This window comes from Poecile atricapillus, chromosome 12 (assembly GCF_030490865.1).
Source record: "Poecile atricapillus isolate bPoeAtr1 chromosome 12, bPoeAtr1.hap1, whole genome shotgun sequence".
Classification (NCBI taxonomy): domain Eukaryota; kingdom Metazoa; phylum Chordata; class Aves; order Passeriformes; family Paridae; genus Poecile; species Poecile atricapillus.
Window position 1 is genome coordinate 16,028,479 of NC_081260.1, and position 12,509 is coordinate 16,040,987.

General features: G+C 40.6%; 1 protein-coding gene across 1 annotated transcript in view; it reads left to right on the forward strand.

The window, feature by feature from the left end:
* LOC131583671 (connector enhancer of kinase suppressor of ras 2-like) overlaps positions 1-4,822 on the forward strand; it is a 166,439-nt gene extending 161,617 nt beyond the window's left edge. Inside the window, exons 21-25 of the mRNA XM_058848054.1 lie at positions 744-814; positions 1,539-1,642; positions 2,946-3,453; positions 3,769-3,968; positions 4,607-4,822. Coding sequence (XP_058704037.1) covers positions 744-814; positions 1,539-1,642; positions 2,946-3,453; positions 3,769-3,968; positions 4,607-4,822 — 1,099 coding nt within the window. The remainder of the gene's footprint in view (positions 1-743; positions 815-1,538; positions 1,643-2,945; positions 3,454-3,768; positions 3,969-4,606) is intronic.
* Positions 4,823-12,509: the final 7,687 nt, after the last annotated feature.

The window sequence follows — 12,509 nt, forward strand, 5'->3', positions numbered from 1 at the left end:
ATTCTTGATTTTCCATTTGCTGAACATTAAGAAGTGATTTTTCCCTCTGTGTGTTAATTTCCTTTTCTCCCAATTTTTCAATTATATATTGTAGAAACATCCAGTAATTTTACAAAAAGAAAACTCAAAAGGTATTTTCCCCAAAATAAACTATAATATTTTCCTAATGAAGTAAAGAATGTTATTTTCTATCAAACTATATAATTTGGGGACAAAGAAAGAGCCCAGCACATCCAGTGCCAAATGCAAATATTGAAGTACTTGCAATTTACTAAGTCTTGTTCTAGAAATCCAAAAGTCTATCTAAACAAATTAAGGAAAAATAATGTTGATCTCACAGCTCAACAACACTAAATGTTTATATCATCATCATTGTGAATCCAAACTAGCAAATAACCAAACTGCCCATAGGCTGTTTTACCTTTCTGAGGACACGAGATTAATACAACTTATTTTCCAACACAGGTTTTCAGACAATAATTATCACAATTCTGTTTTATTTTCTAGTATTTTGGCAATTCAGGCAAGTTCTTGAAATGAACATAAGTAGCAATCAGAATAAATGTGATAAATTCTTCACTCCTGTTTATCAACTACCCAACACATCTGAATTGTGGGTTTAACAGCCTTTTTGCATTAGGGTTTGTCTCTAATTTCCAGACGTTAAGAATGTGGATGCTTTCAGATTTACATGAGCTGTTCCTTTTAAATACCTCTCTTCCTCATTTTTATCCTTCTATTAGATGGATGAATCGTTTGGGTCTCGCAGCAATTGGTTACACACCTGATGACAAGGATATTCACCCAGATGAAGGTAATGCTTCAGTGATTATAATTAGAAGAGAGCAGACAGCACAAATCTGTTCAGTATTTTAATAAAGCTGGAGAGGTCATAACTGATTTCTTTATCTACATATGGCCATATCTTTTCAAATATCAATTTTGGTACAAATACATTTCCATGAAGGACTACATTTATGGTGCCACCACCAAAGAAAATCTTGAGGAGTGATTTTAATAAATATTTAAAATTAGTGATAAAGAGAATGTGGGGCCCAGGATGAGGTGTGATCTCACATATCCCAGCCCTCAGGGATGTCCACCCCCCTGAAATCAGTGCAGACATCACAAACTTGGCACAATGTGTGCTTCAGCAATATTTGTACCTCCTGAGCTGAAGTGCCAGCCTTGCCCTTTCCCCACCACCACAGTGGAATTATGCCCGATTAAATTGAGTGTTCAGGCTTGGCTCTGCTGCAGCATCTGGAACAAGGTTTCTGTTTGAAAGTCTGTGAGCAGAAGTTGGTTTTTGCTGTGCAGTGGGAGTCAGGTGCCCAGGCTGCCTTCTGTTACACAACCCAAAGCCTGCGGAGGTTCCTGCACCCCGTGTTTGAGGTGCCAGACCCTTCCACCAGCCCGTTCCCGAGGGGCTGCAGTGACTGGGGAACGTTTACCTTGCCATGGAAGGATGTTGCTAAAATGTGGGATCTGCTTTCTTGTGCAAAAGCACCTGAGTGAAAGCTGGAATGTTTTGTCAGCAGATTACTGGAGCGAAAGCGATCAGGACGACATCGACGGCTCCCTGACCCTGAAGCAGGAGGGTTCCTCCACGCTGTGTGACACCTACCACCGCACACCCTCAGTGAGTCACTGCGCGTGGCCCTAGCTCACCAGAAACAGCTCTGGGCCTTGACTTGCACTTCCCTTGTCCTGGGATATTTAAACACCACAAAGGTGGAGGAACAAAGCCGGATGTGATTGTAAAAATGAAATTACTGCTGCTCCTCATGAGCCAAGACCTGGATTTTTCCATAGCAAATCAGTTAGAAAGGAAGGAGAGGTAAATGGCTCCTGACACAGATTGGTCACCAGGCTGGAAATATCACCTTCTTTTGTAGGATTGGTGAAACTAGACATCGTAACAGGAACAGAATATTCAAATTTTACCTTCACTGCAGAATATGAAAACAATAAGGTGGATGGGATAGTTGAAACTGGTTTTCAATTATTGATATTGGATACTGGATGCTAGAGATTAAGATCAGCTCGCATTCACGCAGTTATCATGTTTCAGTTCTTTTTTGAAGAACAAATCTTTCTAGAAAAAGGTGTTTTTTTACAAACTTGTGTACAATACCATGGTAATGACAATATTGCAAATAGAACATTTCTATTAGACAAAACACAGGCAATTATGATAATTATTCTATGATTCTAAGCACAGATAGGACTGTTCTCTATTTTTCTTTCAGATTTTTCTTCAGCGTGAATGACACGATCCTCACACAGCCAGAACCAAAGAAAGAGTGAAAGAGACAACAGCATCACATGGGTGAAGTTCAGACTGATTTTCACCCATGTGATGCTGTTTTATCAACTGGGATACAGGTTAAGCCCCTCCCTTTCTGTTTTTCCACATTTTTGCCTTTCTCTTTGTTTTGAATTAAATTTATACACAGACCCAGCAGAATTCATTCAAATCGTTTCACAAGTTCAACAGTCCCCCAGCCAAAAATCTTCCTGGGTGCTGAAGTTTTTATTGTTTGGGTTTGTTTTTATGGTTTTTTTTTTCTGTTTGGCCCCTAAAAAACAAAAAAAGGAAATCCAATGATGGTTTCTTTTGGAGACTTCCACTGTCCTCAGCTGAAGCGAGTGTAAGCTGGACGAGTCTTCAGGAAACCTGCACCAGTGTTACACTTTTCTTTCCATCAGGAGTTGCTTGTGGGCAGAGAATGTGCAAAACAAGAATAGGGAGTGGTTAAAAGAGCACTTGTATAAAAGTTGTCACTGCTAATTCTCTTCTGTTTACAGTGGTTCATGTTATGACAAATCAAACCCATCAGTCCATCTGATTACTAGATATCATATAGAGTTTTATACCGCAGTGTAAACTTGGGTCTGCTCAAATCTCTGTCTCACGGGCAGGTGTTTTTGTATCTTTCCAGGTGAATTCTTCAAGTCCATTCCCTGAAGCCAAACAAGGTCGACACTTTTCCAGTGAATCAACATATTCCCACTCTTCTGCCGAGGACTCCCGGCAGGATGCAGCAGGCAGCACACACTCCTCGGGGTGCAGACCTCCCTACCGAGAACGGCGCTCCTGGCAGGACCTGATAGAGACTCCCTTAACCAGTTCAGGGCTCCATTTCCTCCAGACTGTCCCTCCAGAGGCGGAGTACGTGAGCGGCCGGCCCGGAATGTCCCCAGACAAACGGAGACAAGCCACGCTGCCTGTCCAGAGGCGCCACAATTTTGAGCAGGATGGGCCTTTTCCTCTGGTGGAGTGTCCGAGGGGACACGGCTCCCACGGGCGGCCCCAGAAACAGCGCAGCCAAAGCCTTCCCCGGAACAGAGACGTCCGCGGAAAGGGACGCGTAAAGTCCATTGAAGGGCCCGATGACAATCTGGAAGAGAAGGTTCCTATTAGAAGGCACAATAGTTTCTGTGCAGAAGGTAAGCTCTGAGACATCTTCTGATCCACTTTACTGCCATCAAAATCCAGAGCGGTGTTGGCACTGTTCTCAGCAAGGATCTGGAAGTTGAACTGTTGGATGTTGGCAAACACAGGAGGTTGTATTTGCAATGCCAGGATGTAGCACTAAAAATTGAGCTTTGGGATGATGCAAATGTTCTTGTCTCATCAAAACTAACATTGCAGAACTGAGTAATAGATTAAAAAAAGATAGTATTGAAGTTGCAGTATTGCTGATTTTAGAGACTTCAGCTGAATGATCAGGTTTGTTGTTAGGTTTCTTTCTTTCCTTTCAGAAAACATAAAAGAAATTGAAGAAATTACAGATGGTCTGCAAGAGCTCTACAGAACTCTGGAAGAAGCCAGTCTGTCAGCTTTTGGAGAGCAGCGTCCCTCCACCAAGCAGGAGTTCCGCAAGTCCTTCGTGAAGCGGTGTAACGACCCAGTGGTCAACGAAAAGCTGCACCACATCCGAGTCCTCAAGAGCACTTTAAAAGTAAGGCTTTATTGCTGATTTTGTGTAAGGAATATAAAGTAGGAACAGTCAAATTGTGCATCACAGAATGCTGATAGGTTGAAAGGGATCTTAAAGCCCATCCAGTTCCTCCCCCTGCCATGGGCAGGGACACCTCCTGCTATCCCAGCTCGTCCAAGCCCCGTCCAGCCTGTCCTTGGGCACTTCCAGGGATGGGGAGTCCACAACCTCTCTGGGCACCCTGTGCCAGGGAACAATTCCTACCCAATGTCCCGTCTATCCCTGCCCTTGGCAGTGTGAAGCCATTCCCCCTTATGTCACTGTATGTCCTTAATCTCTTTACATTTCTATTGTTAATGCTTTTCCGTAGCTTTAAAATTAAGTTTCAAAGAAACTAGAAATCATTGAAAGCAAACATGTTTCAGCTTTAGGGAAAAAAAGAGATTATTTGGAACTCTCTGTAGGCAAATTGTAGGTGCCACAATAGCAGGTGCCACAGACTGAATGTCAAATAGTTTCTGCTGTAACACTTCCTGAATTTAGGTAAACATTAAAGTTTCCCTACTAGGTTTCCTGGCACTTGGCATTAAAGAAGAAATAAAGTGCTGAAATACAGAATTTCCTTTTAACCTGTCCTCTGTCTTTCTGGAATTTGCCAGGCAAAAGAAGGGGACCTCACAGTTATCAACAACCTTCTGGATGATCCCAACTTAACATCCAAGAAGTTCAAAGATTGGAAATTAAAGAACTACGAGTTTTTCCTGGACATTTGTGAGTACAGTGCTGCTGGGAAGTCTCAAAACGGAGCCTCTGAACTGGCCAGCTCAGCCCCAATGCTGACACACACACACTCCTTCATCGAGACTCACGTGTGACAGGAGCCTCAGCCTGGGTCACTGCTGGGTGCCCTGACTGATGCAGTCAAACAAACACTGGTGAATTCATTGCTAAGGTACTCAGCAGTACTGTAAATACTTGGGTAAGAGAATAGTGCCACAGGATGCCTACTACATTGCATGATAAGACAATAATATTCTTTATGAATTATTTTGTTTGCTGTTATCAACCAATGTCAGTATCAAGCTCTGCATTAGAAAGAAGCGGTGCAGAAGTGTAACTGAAAATAAATACCGGTATATTTAAAGTACTGTACTAAAACTCAGCTTATAGTATGAGCTCCTACAATCATTTTATATATTTAGATATATATGTATAAATACATATCTATGTATATAAAATGTAACATGGTAGTTGACATTTCCTTTTAAAATGCCCTAAAGTTCACATTTTCACACATTTTTTCTTGAGAAAAAAATATAAAAATGAAGACATGAATACATTGGCCACTCTTAGAGATGAACATTTATTTTTGCAACATTTCCAGGTAGTGACCATCTTTGCAAATAAAAGGACAGAGTTATCAAAGTGTAAACTCAATCCCTATAGTGTGCCTTAAAATGTACACTGTACATCTGAGAAATAGATCCCAGTCTGGCCCTATGGGCACTCTGTACATGCCATTTAAATACTGTGTTTGTAACGTGCTGTGCCTGCCTTTAAACGAAGGAACACGAGCAAGCAGGTTTGGCACAGAGGTAAGATACGAGTAGAACAATATTGGTTGTTCACTAATGCTGCAAATTAAACTGGTTTTAATAGAATTTGATGTATTTCATGGTGAAAGAAAAACAAAACATCTGCACTGAGTAAGGTACATACTGCAGGTTTTCATCGTTTCTTCACTGTGAATTTAAGTGACACATGACTGTGAGTCACAAAATTCAAAAAAAGCATGAGAATGAAGCTTAAAAAACCTCCTGAAATAATCAATTACATTCTGTGATAGACTGACATCTATAGCTGAGTTAATTATTCAAAATTATGTAATGTCTGGCAATAATTTTTAACTGCTAGCAGTACATTTGCAAGTGGGTGAAGTTATTCAAAACATCGTTCAAAAACCAATCGGTATTGATTGGTTTGGGAAGACACACAAGTCACGCAGTGTATTTCACTTCCTTGCCTGGGTGAGAACAGTTTGCAAGAATCAGATTTTGGGGAAAATATTTGTATTCTTAGGGGGGGAAAAAGATCTCTCTGAATGCTACTGAACATAGATTTCAAAGCCATTGCTAGTTTGCTTTGACTCTGCTTGCTAGAATAGTTCTAAAAGGCAGAATGAAGGGGATGTGAATACAACTGATGTCATTTCACCAAAACAAATCCACTGATAATTTTTTCACAAGATAAACCTAATTGTTGCTCATCCATCAAGGACTGTAAAATTCATGGAGTTAAATAGAATAGAGGAAAAAATGTCATTTCAGTGAGGTCCTAGTATCCGGGAAGAGATTTCATTATTCCCAAAGCCAGACCAGGTGAAGGTGTCCTGGGTGTTTAGTTCTGTCTCCACAGAGCAGCTGAGAGGGGCTGAACTTGGCTGGACAGGGAGGAAAAATGTCATGGGAAAGCTCCTGGGTTGAGACAAAGACAGGGAGATCACCTGCTGATGGTTATTGCAGGCAAAACAAACCTGACGGGGAAAATCCATTTTTTAGCAATTTAAAATACAATTGCATAGTGAGAAACAAAGACAAAATTAAAAAACTTTTTCTTGCCTCCTCCCTTCTTTCCAGTCTTAATTTCATTCCTTCATTTCCAGCAAGCAACAGTATAAATTACAGAATCCATTTAGAAATTAATTCATATTATAAATGCAAGTAGTAATGGATGGTCACAGAAAGAGTTACATAGATTGAACTACCTAAATTCCTAAAGAAATTTAAATATGCCTGTTGTTTCAAACCCAAAAGATGGTTTGTGCTTTTGTAATGAAAAGATTTATATTATTTTCAAATTGCTTTCCAAAAAGATTTCAAATGCCACTGCATCATCACTCAAGACATAACTGAGCATATTCACAAGTCGCAAGTAAACAGAGAATATTACTTATAGATACAGCTGAAAATGAGAAACATAATTGGGAAGATAGATTTCTCAGAAATAACTCAAGTAGTATGGAAAGCAGATTATCTCTGTTTTAAGTTTAAATACCATTTCTGTAATATGAATGGATGAGATAAATAGCAGAGAGTTCATGCTTTCACTCAGCTTATCTTAAAAAATCTCTCAGTGTCATGAGATCATCATTTCTGAAATTCTTGGAATTGTGAGTTTGCATTCTGCTCTTGCAGAGCAGCTCTCAGCAAATGTAATTTGCACTGAATAGGCCAAATAAATTGTCCAGGAGATTCATGAGATGAAATGAGATGAGATACACTGGAGAAATTCCCTCTAATGGGTTTAAGATTAACTGGGAGAAAAGTTTGAACCATTTGTCTGGCATTGCTTGTGCCTTAGAGCAAGCAAAATCTAATTGGTAAATTAAGCAATACAGAGACTTTATTCTTTCACAAATGTCAGCTGGCATTTGGAAGCCATTTCACAAGCACTTATCCTCCTGGCACATGTACTCAACCCCACCCTGCAGCCCTTCCCTCCCTGCCATGGGTTTCTTCCTTCTGGATGTAGGTGCCAATCTAAATGGAATGCAGAGAGGAATGTGCACAGTCACCACAGCACAATTATTTGGATTTGCACCACCTTTGAACTCACTGGAACATGAAGTGCAATACAGATACTGTATTTAAAAATTCATGCACCAAATCCTGCTTACATATTAAAATACGTCCAATTCTCCAGGACCAACAGGTACTTAAACACACTGTACAAAGCAGCTGGAATTGTTGTGGTTGTTTTGATGCCATATTTTTAAATAAGAAAAGAACAAGGCTTGGCTGTTGAGTTCATCAAGGGAAATAAACAGCACCTGTACAATAGATTTATTAATTTACCAGTTTTCCTGCCTGAATTCTCAGGTAAAACTTTGTTTTTAACTTGTACAACAACATGGGAATGTTGTTTGGATGTGCTTTATTTAACTGGATCTTATTAAAGTTAGTGTCTTCATTCAGATCTCCTACAGGTAAAATGTCTCAGCCCATAGACTTTCTCTGACACTCCACAAGCTGAGTCTTTTTGTTACTGGCTATTTTTCATTATAACTGATTTAATGTTCCCCCTGAGCTATTGATTCCCCTCCTTTTTTAATACTGGTCTGTATTCAGTGTCATGTCAGATCTTTGAAAGTGTCTTAATAGCTCTCTGGGCATCACTTCCTTAGAGAACCCAGGCTTTTTTCTTGGTTTCATTATTTTAAGTGAAAACGAGCTTGCTGTAATTGACATGAACAAAAATCAAAGGAGGAGGAGGAGAAGGGGGTTGTTATCGGGATATATTCAGCTCTTGGCTACTGCCTTTTGAGCTGGGAATGCGGTGCTCCACTGGCTTTTTCCAAGGAAAAAGAAATGAGTGTTGCAGAGAATTGTACATGGCCAGTTAAGCATACTCTCACTCCTCTCAGCAGTTACAGAACGCTCATCCTCCAAGGTCTTGTGAAGGACAGTACAAGTACCTTTGAAGAAGTTATTTTACAGTGGCTCTGGGAAGGGCTCAGCCTCCTCAAAAATTGTACAATTCTGCTGCTGACCTTTAGGAGATTTCACTTCAAATGTTAATAGGACCTCTGGGAAAAAAATGAAGAATTTGGTATAAATTGTTTAACTCAACACAAATCTGAGGAGAACAAAGAATGTTCTTATCTTTGTCTCAAGTAATGTAAATCAGGCCAAGATTATCACATATCTTACTTGTCATATTCTTTCCTCGTGTGCTTTTACCATCTTCCGAAGTGATAATAGCATTCTTTGTGCCAAAAATAGCAGTATTTATGACCAAGCTGATATAGATGGAGGCTGTTGATCCTTGAGGAGGGACAGCTCTGCCAGAAGAGCTTTTGTGTTCACCAATTTTGTACAAACCCTTCATAGGCTGAGGAGTGAAGCCCTTAGAAGATGGTTAGTGTAAAATGTAAGGCAGGATGCAGTACAGTGAAACCAGCCCCCTCTGTCAGCTGCTCCTGAATTAGAGGATAGCACCAGGCAATTTAGTTCCAGTTTAAACACTCAGTTTGTCAGTACAAGCAAGTCTTGTGTCTCTACAGAGATTCTGAGTGTCTCCAGATGCAGCTCCAGGGAGATTCCCCAAGGAAGAGAGCACAGGCCTGCCTGCATTGCTGGGCCTCAGCTTGAACCCCATTCAGGGCATACCTGGGTTCCCTCCACTCACTGTTAGAGAAATAAGCGTTGCTTGGTCTCAGGAAGGATTTGATTCTCTCCTCAGTTTTCACAGCAGGGAAATGGTGCTTTAGGGCAGCCAGAAGGGCACAGGTTTTCCATGGTAGGTTTTCCATTAGGCCACAATACATCACCTTCCCTGCTGCCACATAATGTTTATTTACCACTAGGACAAAAAATGGGTAATAACAGGAAGGACTGGAGAAGCAATATTAGCTATTCATTTATATTCAGTATTAAAATGTTCTTTTTCTTCCAGAATATTTCTCTCACTAAAGCTGAGGCTCAGGGTAGGTTCCCCAGGCAGGATGCTGTGGGGAAAGGTCCTCCACCTCCTCTCAGATGAATTCACAGCATGTGGCTGAGGCTCTTGATGGGTGTTAAGGGAGCACAGATCTGAAAATCCCATCTGAAAATCCCATCTGAGCCGTATCAGCTGATGTATGGAAATTTCAGGGGTATTTAAACCAAAACTAATAAGTTGTTATTTCCTTTGTTGATGTTTATAGTTATTTTCTTTGCTCCCATTACACACAAGCAAAATGTGATGTTTCGGATCAGTTCCACTCTCTAACACATGGGCAGGGAACTCTCCACTCTGGGTATAACTAATAGATGAAAAAACATTTTTTAAAGCTTATTTTCTATATTTTACAGGTTATACAACTCTTGTACATCCAGAAGGAGGTTTATAAAGAATATTGTTTAATCTTTTATCAGGTTTGAAGACAGGTGATATACTACTGGGACCTCCTCTTAATAAAAATGTTTAAATAATTCAGACAGAAACTGCCTTCAGGAAAAGAACCATATTCACTCTTAATGCAGGCCAGACAGATGTATTTTTATTTTTATTAGGAACATACATGTGGTAGAAGTGACAGTTAGGGACTTTAAGCATTAATGCCACTGTATGAGCAGTATTTGAAAGAAAGCAATGTTGTAAAAATGATCAAATACGTCGGCAACCTGCTGTTTGACCTGCTAAACCCTGTAGCTTCTGTCCTCACATTTCTAGAATATTGCTCATCCTCAGGCATTGGTGAGGGTATCAATACAGATCTTTTTACTAACAGTAAATGTGTCTGTCTGAATGCTGCAGATTAAATAAGGATGTCACATTATACATATTAACTATTGCATTTTTTCACTAGCAACCGCAAAACAAATACGTCTTAACAAACTGTGTTCACTGGCCAAAATACCAGTAAGACCCTGTTACCAGTTAAGACTTCTATTTTACTGAGAAACAAGGATTTCAGCTTAAAAATCTGACAAGAAAACAAGTTAGGATTTAAGAGAAATGCACTAGTATTAATAAACGTTTTACATTTGACACATACTGTATTACAAAGACAATATCCTTGTAAGACCATTAATTGCTGGGCCATAGGTGACTTCCATCTAGGTTACTAAATAGCTAATAAACCTTGTACAGAGCCTTTTTTAGATAACGCTTACATGTATGGAAATGTATGACACCCTTGTACTATGGCTTGCACTTTACTTGCATTAAACTGTGAAGTAGGCTGTAGTAATGTCTTTGTATATTCAGGGGTTGAAATACCAAAGCACTGGAGTATCGTACTGCTGGTGTTCAACCTGTCCAACGTGCTGACAACGTGTATTTTGCGAACCCCACCAACTTCAAATCTTTGGCAAATAATGCTATGGGGTCTCCATGGTCTTTGTTTCTTTGTAAATATAAACATTCTTACCGTTTCTGTAGCAATAGGAGGTTATAAACCAAACTTTCACTAGGACTGTTTTCAATAACAAAAAAATAAATAAAAAAAAATTTAAAAAAAATTAAAAATCTATAGCGCCTTGTATAAAAATCATGGAGACTCCATGACCTGTGGGCATTTTTGTTTACAAGCAGTATGTATATATGTATTAGAGGCAGAACTGTTATTTATCACAAAGTTATATTGTGGATGATTCTTTCTTAAATAAATATATGTTTTCTGTCATTAAGAAAAATACGTATTTTAGAGCCATCTTGAGAAGTTTGAGGTGTCAAGCTTCAAAATACGAGTAATCTTCCATGTTTCAGCCTTGTTTTTCTAATCTGCTGGGAGATGAACTGAAAGACAATGGAGTCCATGCCAGGGAAAATGTTGGAGTTGTAAGATTTTGAGCATTCTGCAATTTTTCTATAATGCCCATCGTGCTTAATGCTTTGACGAGCAGATGCTCCATCGGTACCACAGTAAATCCCTCAGCTCATGGATGCTACAGAGAGAAAACCAATGGTTCTAGACTAATACAGGTCAAACAAGGTTTCAACCCCTGGATAACACAGTATTTCTTCAGTTTCACAACAGTATTTTTAATTTTATACTTGTCTAAGTTGAGAGACGATCCAATAGTTTCTATAGGCAATGAACATTAGGTTTCTTTTTTCCCTCTTTCCAAACGAGTTCTGTGTGAATTACTGTAACCGGCTGCGTTTTCTATCACAGATTAATAACTTGTTAACTTTTTGTGTGTCTACAATGAAAATTTATGAATGGAAAACTTCACTGTGTGTTGCTCACTGGGCATATACCTCATGGTACATTGCACAGACGTGTAAGTTGTAAGTTGCACTGCAACATTAAAAAAAGGAACATATTGCTCTTTTTTCAAAGATATTAACTTATTTAAGAGATATAGTCTGTACATTATTAAAAAAACAAAAATAAAAACAAAAACAAACATTTATTCTTCCTAAATTCAAGCAAAGCTTTTGTTTTGGGGGGGAAAAAAAAAAGAAAATTGTAAACTTCAGTTGTAAATTTGGACTTCAATAAACGAATTATCTGCACTTCGATTGTGTGTTTATGGGGGATTTTGTGTGCTCTGAGGGTGATCCAGGGTGAGTGCGGTGCGGGCTGAGGGGCATCGCTGTCGATCTGGGGGCGATCCCAGCCCCGGCTGTGGGGGATCCCTGCCCGCCTTAGGGCGATCTCGGCTGAGAGGGATCTCTGCCCGATTTCGGGCGATCCCGGCTGAGGGTGACCCCGCCGCAGTTGAGAGGGATTCCTGCCTGCTTTTGGGAGAAAGCGGCTGAGGGCGATCCCTCCCCGGCTGAGGGAGATCACCCCTGCCCCGGCGGAGGGGGGTCATCCCTGCCCGCTTTGGGGTAATGCCCGCCCCGCCTGAGGGCGATCCCTCCCCGGCTGAGGGAGATCATCCCTGTCCCGGCTGAGGGGGATCATCCCTGCCCGCTTTGGAGCGATGCCAGCTGAGGGGGATCCTACCCCTGCTGAGGGGGTTCATCCCTGTCCCGGCTGAGGGGGTTCATCCCTGTCCCGGCTGAGGGGGATCACCCCTGCCCCGGCTGAGGGGGTTCATCCCTGCTCGCTTTGGAGCGATGCCCGCC